At 41.1% G+C, this 27159-nt stretch overlaps 1 protein-coding gene across 3 annotated transcripts in view; it reads left to right on the top strand.

Moving 5' to 3' along the window:
• LOC120515200 (V-set domain-containing T-cell activation inhibitor 1-like) overlaps positions 1-20345 on the top strand; it is a 62265-nt gene extending 41920 nt beyond the window's left edge. For 2 of the 3 annotated variants that reach the window (XM_039735964.1, XM_039735957.1), the window contains exons 3-4: positions 1956-2297; positions 19980-20345. In XM_039735964.1, the coding sequence (XP_039591898.1) occupies positions 1956-2297; positions 19980-20092 (455 nt within the window). In that variant the 3' untranslated portion in view covers positions 20093-20345. Of the gene's footprint in view, positions 1-1955; positions 2298-12697; positions 13951-19979 lie in introns of those variants that run through there. The other variant, XM_039735973.1, reaches the window with a different exon arrangement.
• The last annotated feature ends 6814 nt before the right edge of the window (positions 20346-27159 follow it).

Here is a 27159-nt window from a genome sequence, read left to right as displayed (position 1 = left end):
GCGCCAGGCTTCAGAAGGGACGTGGCCCAATAGTAGCCGGTCTCTAACAGTAGCCGGGGCTTTGATATTTGCCTACTAGCGTACATTGTAAGCGTCTGTATCTTTGCGTGTGTAATACATGTGCATGTCAGCACATTGCATATATAAGAAATATGGATTTACCGGTTTCTAAAACTGCTTCATTTTCGTGCCGGGTTGACCAAAATACGGACAAACCTGCAAGAAGAGGGAGACGATAGTGAACTGGACAACAACGAAGCCATCATTGCAGATTCGGATGACGAGTAGCAGTGAAAGGTATAGAAAGACATTGCCATTTATCTTTAACAGTCTTATGCAGCATGTGAAATTGAAATAAAGGAGCTGTTTGTAATATTAGCCGATATTTTTGTGTACCTACATGTACCGTCACGCACGAAAAAATATTGCGTTCTGAAGGTTTTTGTTAATAATGGTCGTTCTCTAATAGCAGCCGGTCTCTATTCACCGCCGAGAGCCGAGGCTAGTTTTGCAAATAAACGCTGGGGGCCACTATTGGAGCATATACGGTAATTTAATTTGTTGTTGGTTATACTTTCATGTACATAATATAAACATATGATCCTTTTCTTATGGCTTACTCCTCACATATACATCTCTGAGTATACGAGAAAGTCTAAGGGTGACCACTCCCAATTTTTTCTTCTTTCTTTGCCTTTTTCATATTGTTTTTATGGAACCATGTTAATAAAACCTTTAACATTAAACGACCGTTGCTTAGTCATTTGGGCCAGAGGCCTGATGGTTCTTCCCTTCTTTTATGGGTTATTTGAATTTTAAAAGCTTTTACCCATTTTATAGAGCCTTCACTAACCAAACAGCCAGCTTCTAGGTTTGTGAATTTTGAAACCTGAGGCTAGATTTTGGATCAAAGACCACATTTTAAGATTGGAAGATCCAGAAAACATGGGATTCCAGCCATGAATAATGTTGGAGGGATGATGCCACCAAGTGTATTGGGTGCAGACAGCCCACCACTGCCCTTGAATTATTTTAGCTGCCCATTTGGCAAAGGTACCACCAAACACCATAGCCGGGTCAACAGCCCATCTACAAACCTCCTTGACACTCTTTCACAGTGTGGTGAGAAAGTATTTCCCCCTTCCAGATCTCCTGTGGTTTTGTATATTTACACAATTGATGGCATCAGAATATAAGAAAAAATGCAATATTAGAGAAATCAAACCAGAGTGAACACACAATACAGTTTTTTAAATAATTATTTTCAATATTTAAAGAATAATATTATTCAACACCCCTATCACCCATTTGAAAAAGTAATTGCCCCCGAGTTACTAACACACCTTACCAAAGTCCACTGATCAATCAGCTCAGCTGACTGAACATATTTAACATAGCACAATCAGGGTGGGGGCAAATACTTTTTCACAACACTTTTAAAGTTGTTTGCATTAATGCATCTCTTAAATTGAGGAGACACACTAATTAAGAACCGCTTATCTTATCTTAATCAGGATGTGTAGAGCATCACGACATCTCAACGGTGTTTCTTCCCTCTCTATCCTTCTTCTCCTTTTAGTCATCTCCAAAATTTGGGCAGCTCCAGTGGGTATTGGAACTTTTGGATCTTTGAGAATTTCCTTGCCTGCTTGTGCCCTTTTGATTTTTCTTTCTACTGCAAGATGATTTACCAGAAATGAGAAGATAGGCAGCAATGTGACGTAACTGACTGGCTAATTTCTTGGAAGGTTGATTTCTACGTCCTATAATTCTTCCCACTCATTCCCCATTTTTTTTCGGGACAGGCTCGCCAACGTTTTTTTCATCCAATGAGTGTCGAAAAGCACTTTAAGAATAGGAGTGATGCTATATAAATAAAATGTATAATTAATAAAAGTCATTGAGCCATCTAATTATTTATTAATTTGTTCATCTTTTCTTGTTGTTAATCTTAGGTTTGATGTCCACCGTGGAGCCCAATGTAAATGCGACCACTGGATCAAATGTGTTATTGATGTTTAAGTTCTCCTCGAGTGGTGGAGCAAAGATCATCCAAGCTGAATGGTCACTGGAAGGAAGGATGGTTTATCTAGCTAATACTACCAGTGTTGACCTTAAAACCCAAGATGAGCAATTCAAAGGAAGAGTAAAAGTCTTCCAAACTGAAATGACAAATGGAAATATGTCATTGGTACTGGAAAAAGTAACAAAAGCAGACAGCGGAAAATATGAGTGCAAAGTCTCGACCTACAGAGATCCAGTGAAGACAGAAACCATTCATTTGAACGTCTTCAATGGTAAGGGGTTAACCCAACACACTTCAAATACACACAAGTACATAACACCACCATCCAGGAGTCAAGAACACTAGCCATACTTCAGGGGTGTCGACCTCCAGGCCCGGAGGGCCGCAGTGGCTGCAGGTTTCCATTCTCACTCTTTTCCTAATCAGTGATCAGTTTTCACTGCTGATTAACTTTTTCTTCATCGCTTTAATAGCCCTGTTAGAAGAGTTCAGTTCAGTTTCTTCATTAAATGACAGCCAAGCAGAAATGAGATGTGAGACGAGCTAACAGATGAGCAGCTAAACTGGGGCTTCAAACTCCAATCACTTTCTTAATGAGAAGCCAATTCTTGCTGTTCATTAAACCCGTTATTTAATTTCATGGCTTGTTGCAGCTCTCGTTCTGCCACAGCACATATTTCGAAAACTGTTGTTTTTCTGTTCTTTCTAAGAGCGCCAATGTCAAAATGTTTTGGTGACCTGAGAGATCAACCTTACCAAGACCATCACCTCTCTTTAAATTTCAGATATCTATCTATCTATCTATCTATCTATCTATCTATCTATCTATCTATCTATCTATCTATCTATCTATCTATCTATCTATCTATCTATCTATCTATTGTGTAATGGGCACAGGGGAGCTGGCCGTGTGGTGGCTTGTTTTATGTTTCATTATTGTTTGGCTGCAAATTAAAGAAAAAGAAACAACTATGGGGCCCGAGTCACATTAATTAAAAGAAGTAATCAGCAGCAAAAACTGGTCACTAATTAAGAAGATGGTAAGAATGAAAACTTGCAGCCACTGTGGCACTCAAGGTTTGGAGTTCACCACCCCTGCCATAGGTGTTGGTGTTAGCAGAAGTGGTCAGTGAGTAGACTTGGGCTTCTCAGCCAAATGTGAGTTTGAAGAGTCCAGGAGCACATTCTCCATTAGGAGTATTAAAAGGGAGAGGGCAACACTAAGGTGAGAAGCAGTATTTACATTTGTTCCTTTGAATGTCTAGTGCCATAAAATTGAATAAAAGCTGTAATTTCAAAACTAACTTTTATATTTAGAGCAAAGAGCAAAACAGAAGGAGGACTCAAACAAAACGTGAAAAGACCAAACCTTTCCTAAATTCTTGTCAGGGCCTACTGGATAGGCCTCATTCCCAGGTTACCTAGCCCCATATTAAAAAGTCTGACTTACTGGCCTGCACTGACCCAAAATAGGGCTAAAGCTTTTAGCAGGCAAACATTAAAGCATGTCAAGAAAAACTGAAGAAGATGAAAAATCATTAAACCGACACATAAACCAAAGCTCCTTTCATAATTAGATATGTATTGGAAATTTAAAAGGAGCAAGAGAGACGTAACAGAGCAAAAATGGATTTTTGTTTCAAAAATCCAGAAGCTCCAATCCAAAAATATGATTGTGTTAACATGAATCTAAAAAGTGACACATTGGTGAAGCTGTGGACTGCTCTTTAAGGTTCAGTTTAAATAGTGCTGGGGCAGGAATTAGGTGATTAGGTAATTAGGTAAGGCTAATTAGGTAGCCCCACCTCCTTGGGCCCCACTGGAAGGGAGACAGGGAGAAAAACGCTACATGGAAACTCAGCAAGTCAACTATTAGCAAAAGAACTGATAAGAACACTATCAAAGAAAACCATCCATCCATCCATCCTTCCATCAATTTTCTGGCACTTATCTGAGCTGGGTCAGGGGGTAGCAGTCTTACCAAAGATTCTCAGATGTTCATTTTTTTTCCATCATCTCCTCCAACTCCTCCAGGGTCAAGCCAAAACTTTCCCAGGCCAGCAGAGAGTTATAATTTCTTCAGCATGTCCTGGGTCCGCTTTGAGGTCTCCTTCCAATTGGACATGCTTGAAACTCCTCCACAGGGAGGCATCCTAATCAGAGGTTTGAACCACCTCAACTGGTTCCTTTCAATGCGGAACAGCAGAGGTTCTACTCTGAGGTCTTTTTGAATGTCTGTGCTTATCTAAGACTGAGCCCAGACACCCTGCGAAGGAAGCTCATTTCTGCCACTGTATTTGTAATCTATTTCTTTCAGTCACTATCCATGGTGGGCGGCACGGTGGCGCAGTGGTAGCGCTGCTGCCTCGCAGTTAGGAGACCCGGGTTCGCTTCCCGGGTCCTCCCTGCGTGGAGTTTGCATGTTCTCCCTGTGTCTGCGTGGGTTTCCTCCCACAGTCCAAAGAAATGCAGGTTAGGTGGATTGGCGATTCTAAATTGGCCCTAGTGTGTGTTTGTGTGTGTCCTGCGGTGGGTTGGCACCCTGCCCGGGATTGGTTCCTGCCTTGTGCCCTGTGTTGGCTGGGATTGGCTCCAGCAGACCCCCGTGACCCTGTAGTTAGGATTCAGCGGGTTGGAAAATGGATGGATGGACTATCCATGGTTCATGATCATAGCTGAGGACAGGAATGTAGATTGACCAGGTAAATCAAGAGCTTTGCCTTTCAGCTCAGCTCTCTCTTCAGCATGATCGACCGGTACAATTCCTGCATGACTGCTAATGCCACTCTAATGCCACATCCTCCATTCCCTTCATCACTCACTCATGAACAAGACCCTGTAATACTTAAACATCTCTGATTGAGTTGTCTGCAATCTGAAGAGATCACTCCACCCTTTTCCAGCTGAGAACCTTAACTTCAGACTTGGAGGTGTCTGCTTCACACTCAGCTGCAAAACCCTCCAACTGCACATCCATAGTCACAGCTCAATGAATCCAACATGACAACATCATCTGCAAAATGCAGAGATGCAATCCTGAGGTCAATGAACTGGACACTCTCCATTCCTTGGTGGCACCTAAAAATTCTGTCCATAAAAATTATGAACATAATTGGAAACAAATGCAGCACTGGAAGTGACCCACACACCGAGAGTGAGTTTGACTTACTGCTAGAATTACAAGTCAAGCTTTCACAGCAGTTGTACAAAAACCAAGTAGCCTACAACCTCAGGCCCGAGACCCCATTCACCCAAAGCCATCCCAACAGGACACCCCGAGGGATGCAGTTGCATGCCTTTTCCAAATCAACAAAACACATGTAGACTGGTTGGTCATACTTCCATGAACCCTCCAGAATCCTCATTAGTGTAAAAATATGGCCCAGTGTTTAATATCCGAGATGAAGTCCGCATTGTTCCTCTTGAATCTGAAACTCAACCAACAGTCAGATCCTTCTTTCCAGAACCCTGGCATAGGCCTTACCAGGGAGGCTGAGGAGTGTGATCCTCTAAAGTTGGAACACACCTTCTGGTGGGGACCACCATCCCAGTCTGCCAATCCAGAGGCACTGTTCCTGAATTCCAAGCAATGCTGAAGAGGATTTAATAAGATCAATATTACAAAAACAGAAATGCAAAACAAAACCAAAAACAGAATTAATAACAAAATGATTAAATAAACAAAAATAAACTTGAACCAGGCTATATGATTAAAACTGAAGAATGAAATATGCCTGACCCTGAACTATTAAACAGTGGTCAAACTTACAGATTTTAGAAATGGAGATGGGAACTGACAAACCCCAGACCCAAAGAAACAAAACTGAGTGTCTTACTAATTATATAATGATAATTATAACTGGGAAACACACAGACATCTTACACGCAAACAAAACGTGATTCATATACAGCAGGCTGAAAACTTCCATTTGGGCTTCACATTCTTTTCGTTTTAGTATGAAAACATCCCAACCTGCAGTGAGCACCTGGCCAACCTAACTTTTGTAAGTAGCCCTCTTCAAAACCATTAATGTAAAGATGTAAAAACAATGTTTTCATATGGGCAGAAGTTGTGAGTATCTGAAGATCTCTTTGTTTGTCAGCATACATTTCTCAGTCATTTTTGTTCTTGCATTCTGTACCGTGGAACATGAGCCACAGAATTAGCCAGCTGCTCAGTCCTGTGTTTGGCTTGATGATGTCACCTCTGGAGTTCTTATCCATACCTTCTCAGTGTGTAGCACTGTACTTTGTGATTAGAACAATTAATTTGGTGTGACGACATACGCACAGGTCAGTTTGTGCATGTGGTCTATATTCTGTTCTTGATGCTCAGCAGATGGCACTGCTCTATCTTAGCATCTTCTTTCTATGAGTGACCTTAGCAATACAATTCCTACTTGGCAGATGTTGCTGCTGTTCTTTTCCTTTCTGCCAGGTCACCCTCTTGAGTAGTTTGCCTTAAGAAAGACATAAGCCCTGATAACTTGGCAGAGGTTAATGCTGCTCAGTTTTTTGATTCACCAGCACGTATCACATCATAAGCTATTGTTTAAGACCAAGAGCAAGGTTGCAGCCCCAGTGGTTTTGATCATGTGACAGAAGGACACAACCCTTAGCACTCTATATATATATATATATTTTTTGTCGGAGATGACTGGGGTGGCGACCCAGCCGGGATGCTCAGGAAGACCAGAAGAGGGCTTACGCCCACCTCAGACCACGTGGGGGTGACCGCCCTGGTTCCTTTGGGGGCCACGGGTACAGAGCTTTCAAGCTCTACCCTGTAGGGGCCCGTGGTCACCACCAGGGGGCGCCCCTGTCCCTTGGGAGCCCTGGACCTTGGCACTCCCACCCCAGCCACTCAACAACAGTGGTGGATGATCGCAGAATCATTTCCATGGTGAAGAGAAACCCCTTCACAACAGCCAGCCAAGTGAACAACACTCTCCTGGGGGTCGGCGTATCGATATCCTAGTCTACCATAAAGAGAAGACTGCATGAAAGTAAATACAGAGGGTGCACTGCAAGGTGCAAGCCACTCATAAGCCTCAAGAATAGAAAGGCTAGATTGTACTTTGCTAAAGAACATCTAAAAATGGCAGCACAGTTCTGGAAAAACATTCTTTGGACAGATGAAACCAAGATCAACCTCTACCAGAATGATGGCAAGAAAAAAGGATGGAAAAGGCGTGGAAGTGTATATATAAGGAACTGAAAAAAAATGTCCATAATTATGTCCTGAATCTAAAGAAACAATCACACAATACATGACCAGAAGTACATGGACACCGTGCACATCACACCCCAATGTGTTTGGTGACCATCTCATTTCAAACCCTTAAGCATTAATATGGAGCTAATCCTTGCTTTGCTGCTATCACAGACTGCACTCTTGTTTCCACTGGATTTAAAAAAATGGTAATGGGAATTTGCTTCCACTCAAATGATTGTGAGGTCTGGCTCTGTTGTTTAATGATAAGGTAAGCTGGCAATCAGCCTTTGAGTTCATCCCATAGGTGTCTGATGGGGTTGTGGCCGTGGATCTGTGCAGGCCAGTTCTTCCTTACCTTTTATGAATGGACCACTTTAGCCAGTAAAGTGTCTTACCCAAAGTTATTGGTATCACTGTGATGCCCCATGTCAGCAGCCAATGGAAACCAATATCTATATCTAGAAGTCAGGAACTGGGATGGACTAGGACAAGCGAGGAGATGACAACAAATTCTTGTGCAAAAAGTACAAAAGTGCATGTACAATAAAACAAAAGTGTCAGAGTGTAATTATAAAATGTCTTCGGTAAATAAATACTTCCATAAAAATAAGGCCCTAAGGTGAATCCAATAATTAAAGCAATATTATTAAAAGCCATACATAATTCACGATCACACAGCTCTTCACTCTAGTGAACCTCCTGCCTACTCTGCTCTCACTCAGTGAGAAATGAAATGCCACTGAACTGAGTCTTCTCAGCTCTCTCAACAGCCACCTCTTGCCAGCACCTGCTAAAAGTCCTCACCAGCCTGGCTTTCTTTCCCTATCACCTCTGTCAGTCATTTCAAGCCCTCAGTCTCTGCTGCTCCAAACTGTTGCCCAGCAGGATTGACCCGTCTCCCTGGACCGGCACCCTTGAATACTTTCACTTGATCGGCCCTCACTTCCAAGCACACTGTCTTTGTCTCTCTGTCTTTTTCTCTTTCTGATTCACTCTATCTTCCATTTTCTTTCTTTCACAAAGTCCTTCTATATGGTAGTGTAGGAGCTGCACTTACCAACATCCAGAGCTACTAATGAGGGATGGCTGCGCTGATCTTGCAATCACACATGCGTGCTTAATTAGCCAATTCCCTTAATAACTTCTCTGTTTCAGCTCAAGCTCTTGCTACTACCTGCACTACCAACCTGAGGTGCCACTGTCCAAATGAAAAACCGCTTCCACCATTTTGCAATTGCGCCATGACATAGGAGTATCACAAGCACACAATCCTCTCGAATGCTGCTGTATGCTGTAGCTTTAAGATTACGCTACATTGAATTAAGGGACCTCACTCAAATATAACTAGCAGCCCTAGCCCCATTAGTTCTTCTCTACTAAATTTTATAATTTGCCATATGACTTTGGGCAGGTATTGCTCTTGTGACACCTGAGTGATTCATCTCTCTAGAGAACTTGTTTCTGTCACTCCGCGGTCCAATGGCTATGTGTTTTACAACACTGTAGTCAATGCTTAACATTGCTTGGCCATGGACATCCACTTCTTGAAACTCCTGATGAATGGTTCTTGTGCTGATGTTGCTTCCAGAGACAGTTTAGAACTTGCTAGTGAGGTCTACCACTGAGGACGTCAGATTTATTTGCGCTTTAGCACATATTGGTCCTGTTCTATGAGCTTACGTGGTCTGCCACTTCATGTCTGACCTTGTTGTTGCTCCATTTCACAGTGCACTTTCAATTGACATGGAGCAGCTCCAGCAGGACAGACATTTGATAGCCTGACTTGGTGAAAAGGTGCCATCCTATGACAGTGCCATGCTGAATGTCACTGCGCTCTTCAGTACCCACCATTCAACTGTCATTGTTTGCCTATGAGGATTTCAGAGCTTCGCACCTGATTTTCAGCCCCTATTAGCAAAGAGTGCAGCTGAAATCATCAAATCTGATAATTAGAAGTGAGGTCTAAACACTTTTCTGAACTTTAAAAGAGCCCAATGTCCATTAAATGATTATTTGACAATTACAAATCCATAATTTGAAATTTCAGATATTTAAGAATGAGAGAACCACACAACATGAGCAAGAACTAATGCCTCAGCCCTAGAGTTGATGCAGCTTAGGCCTTAGATAGATAGATAGATAGATAGATAGATAGATAGATAGATAGATAGATAGATAGATAGATAGATAGATAGATAGATACTTTATTAATCCCAAGGGGAAATTCACATAATCCAGCAGCAGCATACTGATCAAAAAAACAAAAAACGATATTAAACTAAAGAGTAATAAAAATGCAGGTAAAAACAGACAATAACTTTGTATAATGTTAATGTTTAACCCCCCGGGTGGAACTGAAGAGTTCCATAGTGTGGGGTCTCCTCAGTCTGTCTCTGAAGCTGCTCCTCTGTCTAGAGATGATCCTGTTCAGTAGATGCAGTGGATTCTCCATGATTGACAGGAGTCTGCTCAGCGCCCGTCGCTCTGCCACGGATGTCAAACTGTCCAGCTCCGTGCCTACAATAGAGCCTGCCTTCCTCACCAGGTTGTCCAGGCGTGAGGCGTCCCTCTTCTTTATGCTGCCTCCCCAGCACACCACCAGTAGAAGAGGGCGCTCGCCACAACCGTCTGATAGAACATCTGCAGCATCTTATTGCAGATGTTGAAGGACGCCAGCCTTCTAAGAAGTATAGTCGGCTCTGCCCTCTCTTACACAGAGCATCAGTATTGGCAGTCCAGTCCAATTTATTATCCAGATGCACTCCCAGGTATTTATAGGTCTGTACCCTCTGCACAGTCACCTCTGGTAATCACGGGGTCCATGAGGGGCCTGGGCCTCCTAAAATCCACCACCAGCTCCTTGGTTTTGCTGGTGTTCAGGTGTAGATGGTTTGAGTCGCACCATTTAACAACAACAACAACAACAACATTTATTTATATAGAACATTTTCATACAAAATATGTAGCTCAAAATGCTTTACAAAATGAAGAATAGAAAAATAAAAGACACAGTAAAAAATAAAATAAGTCAACATTAATTAACATAGAATAAGTAAGGTCCAATGGCCAGGGTGGACAGAAAAAACAAAAAAAAACTCCAGACGGCTGGAGAAAAAAAATAAAATCTGCAGGGATTCCAGACCATGAGATTGCCCAGTCCCCTCTGGGCAAAGTCCTTGATTAGGTTCCTATACTCCTCCTCCTGCCCACTCCTGATGCTGCCCACCATAGCAGTGTCGTCAGTGAACTTTTGCACGTGTCAGGAGTCCGAGATGTATTGAAAGTCTGATGTATGTTGGCTGAACAGGACCGGAGAAAGTACAGTCCCCTGCGGCGCTCCTGTGCTGCTGACCACAATGTCAGACCTGCAGTTCCCAAGACGCACATACTGAGGTCTGTCTGTAAGATAGTCCACGATCCATGCCATTAGGTGTGAAGCTACTCCCATCTCTTTTAGCTTGTCGCTAAGAAACAGAGGTTGGATGGTGTTGAAGGTACTAGAGAAGGCGAGTGGAGGTCCAACAGCTAGAGTCCCCTTTCACTCTATATACAGAGCACAAGAAAAATAAGGCAAAGAAATAACTAAACCAATATTCTGAACAGATACAGGAAATATGAACACTAAGAAAGAAAACCCAAACATACTGTATGTTTTTAAAACATAACATACACTTAAAACACAAAACACATCAATGCAATGGAAAGACTCTGAAGCCAGAGGGAGAGAGCTGTGGCCAAAGTGTGACATTTGTGGTGGGACTCAGGAGACCCGTGAATTTAGCTGAGCCCAGCACAATTTAGAGGAGTGGGAGTGGCTTATGCAGATGAAGCCTATGTGATTGGAGGATAAGCATGGAATGGAGGCACTAGGGGTGCTGGACATTGTACAGCACACAGTTTGAGGTGACCATGCACCAGCTTGCTACTGTGTCCTGACTGCTTACGCTGGTTCAGACTGTGAGGGAGTCTCTTAACCTACCTGCCCTCATGTTGACATAATGAAGGTAACAACTGGTTTTGTTAAATGCCTTATGGCGGTAAACTTTATAGAAAAGGTCCTATATAATATTTAAAATTTGGGTGCACTGTCTGATCTGTGGACATTCACTAAAACTTGCACTTGGTTGTGGTGATCCTGTCTTGGCTTCTGCTGGTTTTTCATTTTAATATTGTGGCACAATTGTTAGTGCAGTTGCTGTCTTAACTATTCAAAGTTTGAATCTTATTCCAGGTAACTCTACTTATTTGTACATCCCTCCATCCATCCATCCATCCATCCATCTATATCCCATTGTACCCATAATAATTAGTAACAGGGTAGAATGTTAGCACAGATGGTTACCACTGCATCTGGGGTTGAAATCCCCGACCTGCTTCATCTTGGTGTGGTACTTGCATGCTCTCCCCATGTGTCTGTGTAGGTTTCTAAATGTATCTGTGTGTGTGTATGTTAGTTAAATGGGGTTTTCAATGTAATTCAATGTAGTTTTGTACATGAGTAGAACTCTGCGATGGACTGGTTGATTTTTGCCTTGTGCCCAGTGCCGTTGGCATAGGCTCACGTCCAACACTTCCATAAATCGGATTAAGTTCATAAGAGAATATTAAATTCTATTTACATTTGTGAAAGGGTTGAGGAAAAGCATAATGGCTGATGATAGCTTGATGTGCACCCTCCGACTCTAAAGCCTGAATGTCGGAGTGCAGAACTTGCACTTCTTTCCGAATTTGTGGATTTTTCTGGGGTTATTTACTTACCATGGCAGCATTATGACGGACTTTGTGGAGTTTGCATGTTCTCCCTGTTCCTTTTCTTGGTGCTCTCCATGTTTTCCAGCTTTCCTCTCGCATCACAAACATGTACAGGTCAGATTAAATGGTCTGTCTAAATTGGCCTGGTCTGTGTGTTTGAGTAAGTAAATCAGGTCTAGTGTGCCCCCTGGCACTGCCAGGATAGGCTCTTGGCTACACAGTTCTGAACTGTAATTAGCAGATTTGCTAATAAATGAATAGACCGATGGGTGGAGGTTAACCTGGCTTGATTTGTGTAGCTGGTGTCCTAGTGAAGCAAAGGTTTAAGGTCATCAAGATGTCAGCTTAAGAATCAGCCAGCAAACACATAGACATATAATATTTGTTTTACATGGCACCCTGTAATTGTTACTAAGCTCAAAGAAAAATGCTTTTATTTCAACCTAAAATTGTGATTTTATTTCCAATGATTTTCTTCAGCTGCTCCTCTCCTTTTCCCTCCCAGATTTTGAAATTTCATTTTAGAGTATATATTCTCTAATAATGGTTTCCTCTTTTAATTCATTAGCATAGATTTGACCAGTACCTTTTACCCAAAGTGACGTGTTGGCCTCAAGTAAGGTACTTACTCTAGGTCAAGGGTGGAAATTGAACCAGCATCCACACGACCTAATTAATCATGTTGACATTTTCTTTTTCAACAGGAGGAAATCTGCTTGGTGTGAACGCGATGGTGGTTGCTGTGGCTCTGAGATTCAGCCTGCTGTATTCATAAGCTGTATTTATCCCCTCTGCTCGTGTTACACATCTCTGTTGCCTGCTGATTGTCTGCTATGAAGATGGGCGTTCAGCACGGATTGTATTGTACATCACATTCATCCATATTGCTTATTCCAAATTTAATATCCATCCATTACTCTACTTAAAGCTTGTGGGCAGATCAAGAAAAAAATCCTGGACATAATGTTAGTCCACCTCAGGGCACACATCGAAAACTCACCTATGAACGAGGAACATATTAGAGCTCACCATCAGTTAAACCATTGTGACTATGAGATAAAGGATAGCAACTAGAAGAAAAAGACATCTCATGGGCACAAGGGAACACAAGGGACTCTAGGTTGGAACCCAAACACCTGATGCTATGAGGGAAAATTGGTAACGCCTGTACCGCCATATCATCTACAGGCCAATAGAATAGACTAGAAAATAATGATTGTGATGAGGGCAGCTCTTTGCACCACCTCCACCCCACCACAGAACATAAGAACATTCATAAGGAGACCATTCAGTCCATCAAGCCCATTTGTTTAGCCAATAGCTAAGCTGTCCCAATATCTCATGCAGATTCTTCTTAAAGGTTGACCAGGTTTCTGTTTCAACTCCATGTCTCGGTAGTTTGTTCCAGAATTCCAAAACTATTTGTGTAAAGAGGTGCTTCCTGGCTTCAGATCTATATGTACAGGTGCTTCCCCTTCATTTCCACTGATGTCCTCGAGTATGCAATTCACCCTTAAGTTAAAAGAATTCTTCTGCATCTACTTTATTAATGCCTATGAGGATTTTAAATACCTGGATGAGGTCCCCACACAGTCTCCTCTGCTCGAGACTATTCAGGTTTCATTCTCTGTGTCTTTCACAGTAAGACATCCCCTTAAGTTCTGGGATTCACCTTTGGTTGCTCTCATTTGTACAGCTTCAGGTGCTGCTATGTCTTTCTTGTACTGTGGAGACCAGGGACCACATGTATAAATTGTGCGTACGCACAAAAATGTTGTGTAAGCCCGTTTCCACACTCAAATCGTGATGTATAAAACTTAAACTTGGCGTAAAGCCACACACACTTTCATGATAGCTAAAATCCTGGAGTATGCAAGTTCACCGCTCGGTTTTGCAAAGTGGTGGCACCCAGCGTCAAAGCAGTGCTACTGTTCCAGTGTGGTTCCCTTTCTTTTTTAGATCCACATCCCTGATGCGGCTTTATACATGCATTGAAATTAACCACATATTTTTTATTAGTTTAATGCATCTGATTGTAATTAACGTGTAACAATATAATGGTCCACAGAATGGTCAAACTATTCTAAACACCACAGCTGCTTTAGCGTTGTTACTCTCACTTCACCTTCTTCTTCTTCTTCTTTCAGCTGCTCTGGTTAGGGGTCGCAACACTGGATCATCTTTTTCCATATTACTCTCACTGCACCACTCAGAGTATTTATATCACTGTATCTGAGTGTGGAATCACAGCTCTACAATAAGCTGATCGTAAAGAGAATTATCAGTATACAGCATCAAGCACATGCTGCCTCAGCTATGCTGTCTATTGAACTGCTCTCATATGGCAAACACTTCAGAGCCTTTCCTGTACGGACCTCGCGGTTCATAAACAGTTTCATCCCAAGAACTCCAAACACACTCCATCACTCCATCAAGTGCTTCTTGTAGAACTGTCTGTACTTATAAGTACAACCATCTCACTGTAAACTTGCGATACAGTTATAATATTGCACAACCTGAGCCACTTTATAAAGCGCGTATTTACATATGATGACGATATCATTTTTAAGATGAAATGCAGCAAAATATGATTATTATATTATACAGATAAAACTTTAACTTCATTTGAACAATCTATATTGTTAATAATTAAACATGTATGGACACGGTGTCACTGTGCTAGCGAGGAGATGATGCTCCGTTCACAAATTGTTCCTGCCTCGTGCTGTATTCTTGCTTGTGCTGGCGCGACACTGGAAGGATAAAATAATTAAGCACGTACTACAAAGATATTTCAATGTTCCTTAAAAGTTTTGAAGAATCAGCGTTCTAAGCTTACAGATGGCTTAACGTCTATTACAGAGCTGATTGTGTGGTGATTGGGTATTTGGAGGAAGAAAAGGAAGGACAGGAATTGGAGGTTAGTACGTTTGAAAGAGACAGTACTGCCACAATAAAGTATTTCATCGAAGGTCGCACACAGCGCAGCAAGCATCTTGCATGAGACATGAATAATTACTGCGCCATCGTGTTCCCATGTTTAATAACATGCTTTAACTCCTATCATCATGAAAATGATATCAAGTATACATCTCAGTATTTTAATAATTCAGAGAGCTGTAATATTACGAATGTAATGGATTCTGCGTCCTGTCGGAGGAAGAGAAAGCCCATTTAAGGAGCAGGTAGTGATTCACACACACAGAGCACATAGAAGATCAAATACAAAACAAATCATTTAACGTGCTACTTTAGTTATGATGGGATTTGAGAAACTAGTAAATTAAATGATTTTAAGATGAAGTTTATGATGTTCTATTTTAATGACAAAATAAACTACGTGATTAAAGTGGAAATTTCGAGATTAAAGTTGACATTTCGTGCTTTTTTCCCACTGTGTGCCTTTTTTTTTCGCTGTACCCTAATAAGCTTTCATATGACACTCAGACGGTGGGCTACAACTCATGACAACTTCTTTTTTATTTCAGGCACTTTGCGACATTGTGAACGTGAGCTTCCGAGTTTCTCCGACACGCTATGTCACTCGATCAACTTCCTTTTGTTGTTTATCCCACTGTTTAAATCAACAAATAGTACATTTTTCTTTGCCTCCACTTGCTATTCGCTGAAATTCTTCTACTTTCCCAGGTACTTTGCCATTGCCTTTTCACAGAACGCTGAGCTTAAGGGCTATTTATATTGATTTGCATATTCAAAGAGGTGTAATTCTGGGAGGAGTTCGGGTGCGGCAGCAGGCGCGTGCACGTCTGTTACTTTTCACACTGACCGGGATTTATGGAGCGGAAGAACGTGGAAGTAGGCGAACACACAGATTTATGCATCTTGATTTTTTTGTGAGTAGACACATTTCCACTTTTGTCCTTATGCCATGTTTTAGTGTGAATTCTATGCATGGTGTTATGCACGAGGCCCCAGCACTGCACACAGAACTCCAAATGTGGTCTTGCTAGTGGTTTGTATAGTCTGAGCATAACGAACTGTGCCCAAAAATATTTTATCAAATAAACATAAAGCCAGCTATAGAATACAAAGTTCCAGCTCAGTCAAAACCCTCAAAAAGTCCTAATGCGGTCTTACTTTGGTATTCCTGCACTACTCCTAAACCTTTTAAACTCTACCCTAGTAGACCTGCCGAGAAGAACAGAAAATAATGCAAAATTTTTTAGAAACAGAAGTAAAAAAAAGGCATTCATCTTCTCATTGCTATAATTAAAGTACAGCATTTAAAATGCTGTATTCCATACCCCAATACTGATTTGCAACATTTTTCTTTCTTCCCTCAAAGATGGCCGCATTAATCCATTGCTGCTCCAGTGGCTCCCCATCGACTTTCTTTAATGTCTTCTTTCAATTTCATTCCAATTCAACAGACAGGCTGTTATCTACTGAATGGGATGGGTGTGTCTTCTCTTAGATGACCCCACTGCATTCCACCTTCTCTGTTTTCCACTTTCTATATTTCAGATTTTTTTATGTAAAGATGTTTTTGAATCTTGCAGTTTTTGGTGTTTTGGAAGCTTATTATAACAGGTCTGCAAATGAGAATGACATTCAAAGTGTATTTTTTGCTAAAAACGTTACAGAGGTTTTCAACTTTGTATGCTATAACATACAGTGGTGCTTGAAAGTTTGTGAACCCTTTAGAATTTTCTATATTTCTGCATAAATATGACCTAAAACATCATCAGATTTTCACTCAAGTCCTAAAAGTAGATAAAGAGAAACCAGTTAAACAAATGAGACAAAAATATTATACTTGGTCATGAGGAAAATGATTGCATATTACATATTTGTGAGTGGCAAAAGTATGTGAACCTCTAGGATGATCAGTTAGTTTGAAGGTGAAATTCGAGTCCGGTGCTTTCAATCAATGGGATGCCAATCAGGTGTGAGTGGGCACCCTGTGTTATTTAAAGAACAGGATCTATCAAAGTTTGCTCATCACAACACATGTTTGTGGAAGTGTATCATGGCACGAACAAAGGAGATTTCTGAGGACCTCACAAAAAGAGTTGTTGATGCTCATCAGGCTGGAAAAGGTTACAAAACCATCTCTAAAGAGTTTGGACTCCACCAATCCACAGTCAGACAGATTGTGTACAAATGGAGGACATTCAAGACCATTGTTACCCTCCTCAGGAGTGGTCGACCAACAAAGATCACTTCAAAAGCAAGACGTGTAATAGTCGGCGAGGTCACAAAGGACCCCAGGGTAACTTCTAAGCAACTGAAGGCCTCTCTCACATTGGCTGATGTTCATGTTCATGAGTCCACCATCAGGAGAACACTGAACAACAATGGTGTGCATGGCAGGGTTGCAAGGAGAAAGGCACTGCTCTCCAAAAAAAACCATTGCTGCTCGTCTGCAGTTTGCTAAAGATCATGTGGACAAACCAGAAGGCTATTGGAAGAATGTTTTGTGGACGGATGAGACCAAAATAGAACTTTTTGGTTTAAATGAAAAGCGTTATGTTTGGAGAAAGGAAAACACTGCATTCCAGCATAAGAACCTTATCCCATCTGTGAAACATGGTGGTGGTAGTATCATGGTTTGGGCCTGTTTTGATGCATCTGGGCCAGGACGGCTTGCCTTCATTGATGGAACAATGAATTCTGAATTAGATCAGAGAATTCTAAAGGAAAATATCAGGACATCTGTCCATGAACTGAATCTCAAGAGAATGTGGGTCATGCAGCAGGACAACGACCCTAAGCACACAACCAAAGAATGGTTAAAGAAGAGTAAAGTTAATGTTTAGGAATGGCCAAGTCAAAGTCCTGACCTTAATCCAATCTAAATGTTGTGGAAGGACCTGAAGAGAGCAGTTCATGTGAGGAAACCCACCAACATCCCCGAATTGAAGCTGTTCTCTATGGAGGAATGGGCTAAAATTCCTCCAAGCCAGTGCGCAGGAAGATCAAAAGTTACCGGAAACGTTTAGTTGCAGTTATTGGGGGGTCACACCAGATACTGAAAGCAAAGCTTCACATACTTTTGCCATTCACAAATATGTAATATTCGATCATTTTCCTTAATAAATAACTGACCAAGTATAATATTTTTGTCTCATTTGTTTAACTGGTTTCTCTTTATCTACTTTTAGGACTTGAGTGAAAATCTGATGATGTTTTAGGTCATATTTATGCAGAAATATAGAAAATTCTAAAGGGTTCACAAACTTTCAAGAACCACTGTATTTGGACAACATAAGTCATTGTTGAGTTGTAAAACCTCTGAAAGATAAATGCCTAACCCTTATTATGAGAGGTAGAACATTAATATGGAGTAAAGGATGATAACATTATAGGCCTATTCAATGATTCTGATTTTAGTGTCTCTGGCCTCTCCTCCTCTTCATAACAGGATACACAGCTGCACTTATACTATATGCGTACCCATCAAGTACCACATCCTGCCACCTCATTAACATGGCGACCATCTTCAGGACATGCAGTCCTCCAAAATAGACCACATCGGCATCACTGAGACCAAGTCAAACATGAATGGATCGGTGGGACTTATATTTGTTTGTTTCCTATGAAAGTCTCCATTGATTTTTCAAGTCCTTACAAGGCTTTTCAATGTTATGAACTCATAAATCTCAAAAGCAGCCTTGATCTCTTGAAAGCCTAAAAAAAATCACTGGTAGACCTCACAGGTTCAAAGTAGGTCTGATCTACACACTCTGGGGGGCAAGCTTGTTGTCTGTGATACCCGTAGGAGTCTATACAATCTTAAAAAGGGAAAGGGGAACCCTGAAACCCATGGCCTACATAACAAAAATGATCATCTTTTACAATTTAAGAAATAAATAATTCAGAAGATTCTAAAGAGGAAAGGAAAGCAAAAATGCAATTAGAGGTTACCTCAGAGGTCAATGAAAACAGAATAAAGTCAAGTCCAGAATCCAAATTGTAAAACCAGAAATGAAAATAATGATTTAAAATTAGAAGAATTAAAAGATGCAGAAGGAAATGTTAAAAGAGGCAAACAACAGGATTTGAGTCACTAACGCCTCAATATTAGTCTTGAGACATGAGACTGAGGGTGGTCCTTTAGCTACACTGTTAGGTGGTCCCATCTCCTTAGTTTGAATGTGCAAGAAACTCAGAACAAAAGAGCAAATTAAAATAAAATTCGAAGCAATTACACAATCATAAAACAATACTCCTTAAGGAATGTGAAAATAGAAACAAAAGAAGGCAACACATATTTAGAAACATAAAACAAAGAACATAAAGAAAGCAAAAAAAATAAGCACATTTAAAGAGAAAAGACTAAAGGAATGGATGTAGTCCTGGCCAAACCAAAGCCATCACCCAAAGCGTCTGTCCTCTCCTAGCCTGCTGCCACTCAAGTGTCTAGCCCTGCCCATCCTATTGCCATGGAGACATCCTGTAACTGTAGTGTTTAACCCCACCCAGCCACCATACAGCTGGCAGACATCTAACCGCTGCTACAGGTTTGCTTCACAAACCCAGTAACAATACCATAGCACACTTTTAACAATTATATTCAAGAACCCTCATAATTCTAATTCAGTTTTTTAGGGGGATCCTTTGGACTTTTTTAGGGGGATCCTTTGGACTTCTCATATTTAGCACCTTGCCCCCCTGATCCTGAACAGGTGATTTTGATGAGATATTGGAACAGCTCTGTTATTATCCAAACAAAATTGGCTTGAAGGACTGAATGGTCTCCTCTTGCTTCTCAAGTTTATGTTCTTGTTAAACTTGTCAAACTACAGGTATGTGGTGAATCGATTTAGACAGTTTTACTGTGCCATCAGCACCACCTAGTGACTTTACAGCGTTACTACAACAGACAGTGACGACTATACAAAAGAGCTGAAGCACAGGAAGGCCTTGTGATGTGACCATCCATCAGCAATGTTCTGCTAGCAGACATGGGAGGCAGTAATTATCCCCCCTGCTAATTTTGTTCTCTTTTTTTATTCTCTGCAGAGAGAAAATGTAAAAAAGAATTAAACAGTGGAGAAAACTTGCGTGCACTGGATGATGAAGACAACATGTGTGCTCGTCCTCCTCTCTACCATGTCTATTGCCTCTCAGTCTAATTGGGAAGACAGAAGAAAACAAGCAAACAATGGCTGCACGTCCTCTTTTTTCCTTTTTCAGATGCATGGTATGACCAGAAAAGCATGTGGGTGTGAAAATTCTCAATGTGATATAGTGCCTTTCACAACAAACTCCTAATAATGAATCCAGGTGAAATATGTTTGCTATTTGACAGTATATCAAAATGTTATTGATTAATGTTAGTTTCCAGAGCACTGGAATAACAGCCCCAAAAAAACTATTTTAAATTTATGCCCTTTTCATTAGTTAATCTCATCAAAATCATCTGGCCTGATGGGGTGCTAACTGCATGCCCACGTCACCCTGGCATTGGCAGTAGGTTTTGCCATACCTACTCAAATATACAAAAGCCTTTCTGTTTCTCCTTGGAAATCCTCATTGTTCAGTCTCTTCTTTGTAGACCCCTCCACAGTGAGGGTCAACCGGGTTTCACACTGACAAGTGGACACAAAGGATGTGTGCTGTCCAGGCTCGATTGCCCTCTCATCATCAGTGCATTCCTAACCTTTGCTTTAGAGTCACATCTGTTTTTCATTTCACTTGGTGGTCCTACTCCTCTCCATTCGGTCACCTTCCTTTTTGTGTTGCAACGTATCCTGAACTTACAGTCTGGCAGGGCTAGCAGGAAGGCAAGTTGATGTTTTGTCAACAACAACAACAGCATTTATTTACGTATATAGCACATTTTCATACAAACAGTAGCTTAAAGTGCTTTACATAATAAAGAATAGAAAAATGAAAGACACAATTATAAAACAAAATAAATCAACATTAATTAACATCGAATAAGAGTAAGGTTCAGTGGCCAGGGGGGACAGAAAAACCAAAAAAACTCCAGACGACTGGAGAAAAAATTAAATCTGTAGGGATTCCAGACCATGAGACCACCCAGTCCCCTCTGGGCATTCTACCTAACATAAATGAAACAGTCCTCTTTGGATTTAGGATTCTCACGGAAGGGCTTGATGAAGATGGTCACGTAGAATTCTGCCTTTTAATCCATCCATCATTGTTGGAGCATCCAATACAATACATGCATCACCTGCTTTGCAAAGCTAACCCATTCCTGATTTGAAAATCTAAAAAGTAAATGCTCTCCATTTTTACTTAAAAATCACCCAAATTAATGCAAACAATAGTTCAATAACAACATCAGTTATCAAACATTCTTTAAAGACAGTTTCCGTTCATTACATTTTGCTTAATAAGGTGGCATACCTATACTTTGCTACGACAACTTTCACTTTCAAAGGAATGGTCTTTCATTCCTTTTTTGACTTTTTTTGATCTTTCGAGATTTCCTTTTGATCCACAATGCTCAAGATAGCATGGGAAGACAGCTAAGAACACACAACATGTCAAGCTGATTGAACCATAGCTGGTGAACACAGAATCAAACCTGAGAATGAATGACCCTGGGATTGGATGCCACTGGAATCCAGCCCCGCCCACTGCAGTGAGGTACACTCAGCAGGACTGTAAAAATGATGAGATGTTACTGCTGGCAGTACACATCTGAAGATCAGAACGGACTTTGTATATATCAATTCTCGGCTTCATTGTCTGTTGTTGGATGAAAATGAGTTATTAAATTCCTCGCTTTGTACACTCAGATTTTTGTAAAGCGATTCTTAGTAACTCAGGCAAAGCCCATAATTATGAAGCAGTTGTTTTCCTTGTTTATTATTATTATTATTATCAAATAAAGAACTGGTGCAAATTGACACACACATCCTATTTCTTCCTGAAACGTACCTTTTTTCATCGGGGTGGTTGAGGATGAGGTGATCATCTGAGCCCGAGAAGGGTTTAACTGCAGCCTACAATACCTATGATGTGGGTCAGGTAATGCCCACAACATCAGTCACGAAATGCCCTTTGATTCAGATGACCCTCACACAACCCTAATCTTAACTATAGTGTAACGGGGACCTAATATTAATTATAGTCTAACGCGATGGGTGTTATGTGACAGATGTTGAGGGCATTTTTGCGATGTTGGGGCATTACATGAATGACCTCACAAGTATTGCAGTCTGCGATTACACTTTTTTAATGAGCCCAGGCTATGTTTATAATAATGTTAGTGATGAGCCAGTGATTAGAGTGAAAGGTGAATTTATCTCATTTCGCAAAACTTTGCATTTCATGACCTGTGAAATTCATACCATTAAGCATGGAAAAATGGTGTTTGTTTATATATATATATATATATATATATATATATATATATATTATAAAAAAATCCTGGAAAGGAAAAGCAGGGCGACGAGAAGTGATCTTCTCGGAAGATCTCGGAAGACACTTAAAAGACCCGCGAGATGCAAAACATATCAAATAAGACCACTCAGTCGTGTAAAGGCACGTAGCACACACAGATCTTGTGCTCTCCGCACAAATAAAGCATATAAGGACAATACGATCTAGATGAAATGTCAATGACTAAGCAAAGAAGAAACAGCAGTGTGGAGAAAAGAGACCCAAAAGTGCTAAAGAGAAAAGAAGGCAGATAAGAGATTATGAAAGCAGTGGAATTCGAAAGGCTCAAACAAACGATGGTGCGATAAACATGCAGAGAAAGGTACAGAATATGAAAGCAGTAAAATTCTAAAGTATTGTAGCATCAGAGCCAGGTTGAAGCCTTTTTTTGTTTTAAGTGAATGTTAAGGTCCGATTGAGGGAGGGCGGAGTACAGCACTGAAGACATATAGCAGTGCGACTGCAGATGATCTGACGGCACCTTTTTAGCATGCGTTGAGCCGCCCCCTTCACAACGCGAGCAGCATTATACATCCTGAGAAAGAGATGTAACCACACCCAGGGACGGAAATAAGGGACAAGTATTGTTTTTACAAAGTCACGTGAGACAAGGCAGTGAGCCATCATTTAAAACAAGTCCACGGACATCTAACCTAGCAGTTGTTGGATTGCTGTTGGCAGACACGCTTCATGTGCTCCCAGTTCTTAAAACAACGGCAAAAGACAAGCAAAACATGTAGCTCGCCAGCAGCAAAAAGCCTGCAGATGATCAGAATGCTTCTCCAACCTAACCCTCACCAACCCCTACACACACCCCTCACAACGTGAGAGACAGAGATGAGAAGTGGCAAAAGGACAGCTGCTGTACAGGCTTTGAAATGATCGGGCAGTGAGACAAGCAGAACAGGCAGCTCACCAGCAGCAGAAAGCCAGCAGATGATCCAATGGCATCGCCTTAGCGTGTGTTCAGCCGCACCCCCTTCACAACGTGAGCAGCGTTATATGTCCTGCGAGAAAGAGATGTAACCACATCCGTTGGCCGGAAATATAATATTGTTATTTCAAAAGTTTTAAAATAAAAGTGAAAATAATGCATATGTAACAATTCCCATGAAACAAACAATCTCTTTATATATATATATATATATATATATATATATATATATATATATATATATATATATATATATATATATATATATATATATATATATATATACTGTCAGGGATGCCAGGGGCAACGACCCGGCCGGGACGCCGTAAGGGACCGAAAGAGGGTCAGAGCCCACCCTGGATCACGTGGGGGCTGCCTTCCTGGTTGCTCTGGGGGCCACGGGTACAGGGCATGGAAGCTTCCACCCTGTAGGGGCCCGTGGTCACCGCCAGGAGGCGCCCCAATGCCTTGGGGACCTGTTACCCCAGCACTTCTGCCACACCAGGGCGTGGCCAGAGGAGGAATGCTGGGAACACCTGGGGTTCATCCTTGGACTGTTTAAAAGGGGCCGTCTCCATTCATTCAGCGCTGGAGTCGGGTGGAGGCAGGACAAGGCATGAGAGGAGAATGGAGCGGCCCGAAGAGAGGGATATTGTGGCCAGGATTGTGACTTTGGGGTTTGTGCACATGAGACTGGGTCTGAGTGACCAAATACTTGTATATATTATTGGATAATAAACGTGTGGTGGTTTGAGAACAACATGTCCGCCTGTCTGTGTCCCAGACTCATAGTTGGCAGTCAGACTTGATCAGATCTGCCCAGTTGTGTTGCAGGTTTTCATTGAACACCATTGATATTCCAGTAGAGCATGCTTAACTAGTTGTACTCACAAATTCAACATGTTCTATTGACGTTTGTACGTTCAACTGTATTCTAGGGTCGAAATGATTCATTCATTCAAATATTAGTAGAAAGTGAATCATTTCTGTTCCTGGGTTAATAAACATTAACCAGGATGATGCAACTCACCAGTAATATGGACAAACTCTCTAAGAATTAATGATTGGGTATGATATTTTAGTTTTAATTGTAATGTGTTCACTTTTTCACCATTACTTATTCATTCATTTCCACTCCCCTTCTGCATTTCCCACAATCATCTGATCATATCTGATGAAGTCCATCCAATATTGAAACAGCTCCTGAAATAAGAAGAATTAAGCTGCTTCTCCACACTGAATAAATGACAAAGTATCTGTCACTCACCATCACTCATCATGACATCTAAAATTTCATGCAACTCATTTAAAAGCAATCAGACATTTCGCATTTGTAGAGACGGGCCAGTTCTGAGCCATTTCCATCATACTTTTATCCTCACTCTGTATTCTTTGGATGAGCTGCTCCTGCAATAAAGTGAAACGGGCAGCGGTGGTCACTGTGCTACTTGCTTGTACAGAATCATATAAAATAGCAAACTTTCCATTCTCAGAGTCTCTAATATTCTCCTATGTTACAAATGTATGTAGTCTTCAGATCATTTTGATCTTCTTCGCTCACCCTGTGACAACTTAAACATTTGCAGCTTGTCTAAAAGACTAATTCAGCGGTTCTCAAACGTTCGTATTTCGCGCCCCCCTCCTTTTCCACCTAGAATAATTCTGTACCCCCTGCATAATATAAGATAGATGAGAATAACCCCTGATACAACTAACAAAGGTATGATACTCGTGCGGTGTCGCGGTATCCTATCATTTTTTACTTTCATACGATTTGCATGTGTTCGGCTAACTTCGATGAAATATTTGCAATTCATTTTTTTTTAAGTGCTTTAATAACTGTTAAAGTGCTTTGTGTGGTTTTTGATAACAATTCTGAGTTATTTATTCCTATTTAATTATTTTCTTATGTAAAGAATCGATTAAATATGTTTTAATTTTTTAAAATCTCGCAAACGACTACACCGATGAAGTCAATCTGCGCGAGACGAACGTATTTTCGTCCGACAAATATTATACCGCTGTTAGTTGTATGATGAAAATAACCCAATACACAGTAAATTATTTAACTCAATTTGGCAATATTGGCTACGCTGTCAACGTGGTGCAGTCGCGCCGCATTATCACCTGATCTACTGTTACTCGAATGTTCGAGACAGATACCGATACGTCTCGAACTTTCTGGATTGAAAATACGTGACTATAAAAGCAGCAGCAGCGGAGCCGCTCGTCAGTTAGTCATTAGATCTATGCCTTCGAATTTTTATTTTAATTTTAGTTATAATGCATTCGTTGTGATTATATGCTTGCACATTTAAATTTGAAATAAAAATGTAAAAAATGAATTTGATGTCTTGTTCCTTTATTTGACGCCCCTCCCTTGTACAGCTTCACGCGCGCCGCACAGTTTGAGAACCTCTGCACTAATTGATATGGGCCTACGACTCAGGCCTGCAATGACAGCAGCATTTCTTCAGTTTTAAAAATTAATTTAAGTTGATAGTAGCAAGCAGTGGTCATGTCTTGATGTATTATTTTAGTGTCAATTTCAGTCATTAAATGCACTTCCCCAATATAATTATTACTTATTATTTAAGTAATAATTTACCCAAGGCGACTTATGACATTTGTAATACTTTTGGTTACATTTCTTTTGTTTATCCAGGTGGAGCACAGGCAGGTGAGGTGACTTGATGAAAGTCACACTGTGGTGTCAGTAGTGGGATTTGTCCACTTCTCAAAACCTATGGAGTACGTTACAGACAAGGAAAGTGGCGACGTGGTGGTGCTTGTGGGTTTAACGGGCAAATTGGAATGTCATCGTGCACTATACACGAGATAAAAAATATGAAATGAGTTAATGACTTTCTGTTTTTCATCCAAGCAATGCCTTCTTTGTTCTTCTGCATTGCAAGTTTACAAAGCCAATCAACACTCAGTTTTATGCACTTTTTGCAGCATGTCATTTACATACATTATGAGGAAATAGGGGGAAAAAAAATCAAAATATGTGATATACAACCAAGCCACTGGCGCCCTGCCCGGAGTTTGTTTCCTGCCTTGTGCCCTGTGTTGGCTGGGATTGGCTCCAGCATACCCCTGTGACCCTGTAGTTAGGATATAGCAGGTTAGATAATGGTTGGATGGTTAACCAAGCCAGGGTGGCACGTTGGCGTAGTGGTAGCACTGCTGCTTTGCAGTAAGGGGATCCGTGTTTGCTTTCCGGGTCCTCCCTGCGTGGAGTTTGCATGTTCTCCCCGTGTCTGCGTGGGTTTCCTCCCACAGTCCAAAGACATGCAGGTTAGGTGCATTGGCCATCCTAAATTGTCCTGTGTGTGTGCGTGTGCCATGCGGTGGGTCGGCGCTGTGCCCGGGATTTGTTCCTGCCGTGCACCCTGTGCTGACTGGGATTGGCTCCAGCAGCCCCTGTGTTCAGATATAGCAGGTTGGAAAATGGATGGATTGATAGCCAAGCCAGAATGAAGCTGAATGAAGTATAATTTTTTCAGAATTGCATGCCAAGTTGCTTTTGCTCAGAAAATGGTGGCAAGAATAAGACTGAGGATGCCATATTTGTTAGTAGAATATTTTATTCAAATCCGTTTTACGATGTGGGAAGATCTGATTTTAGAGTTTGATGCCAATATGCCATCACGATTTCGAGCAAATGTAAATCAAATCTGAACGAATCACCTTACCAAATATCGCTGTGAGTATGGACCTCTCTGTGAGGAGAACCCCACTGTAGACACTTCCCACACTCCATGCCTTGTTTTTCACAACCGGCCTTACTGTATCCCTGTTTATGGACCCCACCTACAAAGAGCAACTTTCAACTCTGCCAAGTCCAGC

This window comes from Polypterus senegalus, chromosome 1 (genome assembly GCF_016835505.1).
Source record: "Polypterus senegalus isolate Bchr_013 chromosome 1, ASM1683550v1, whole genome shotgun sequence".
Lineage (NCBI taxonomy): Eukaryota > Metazoa > Chordata > Cladistia > Polypteriformes > Polypteridae > Polypterus > Polypterus senegalus.
This window is presented reverse-complemented; position numbering and strand designations above follow the sequence as displayed.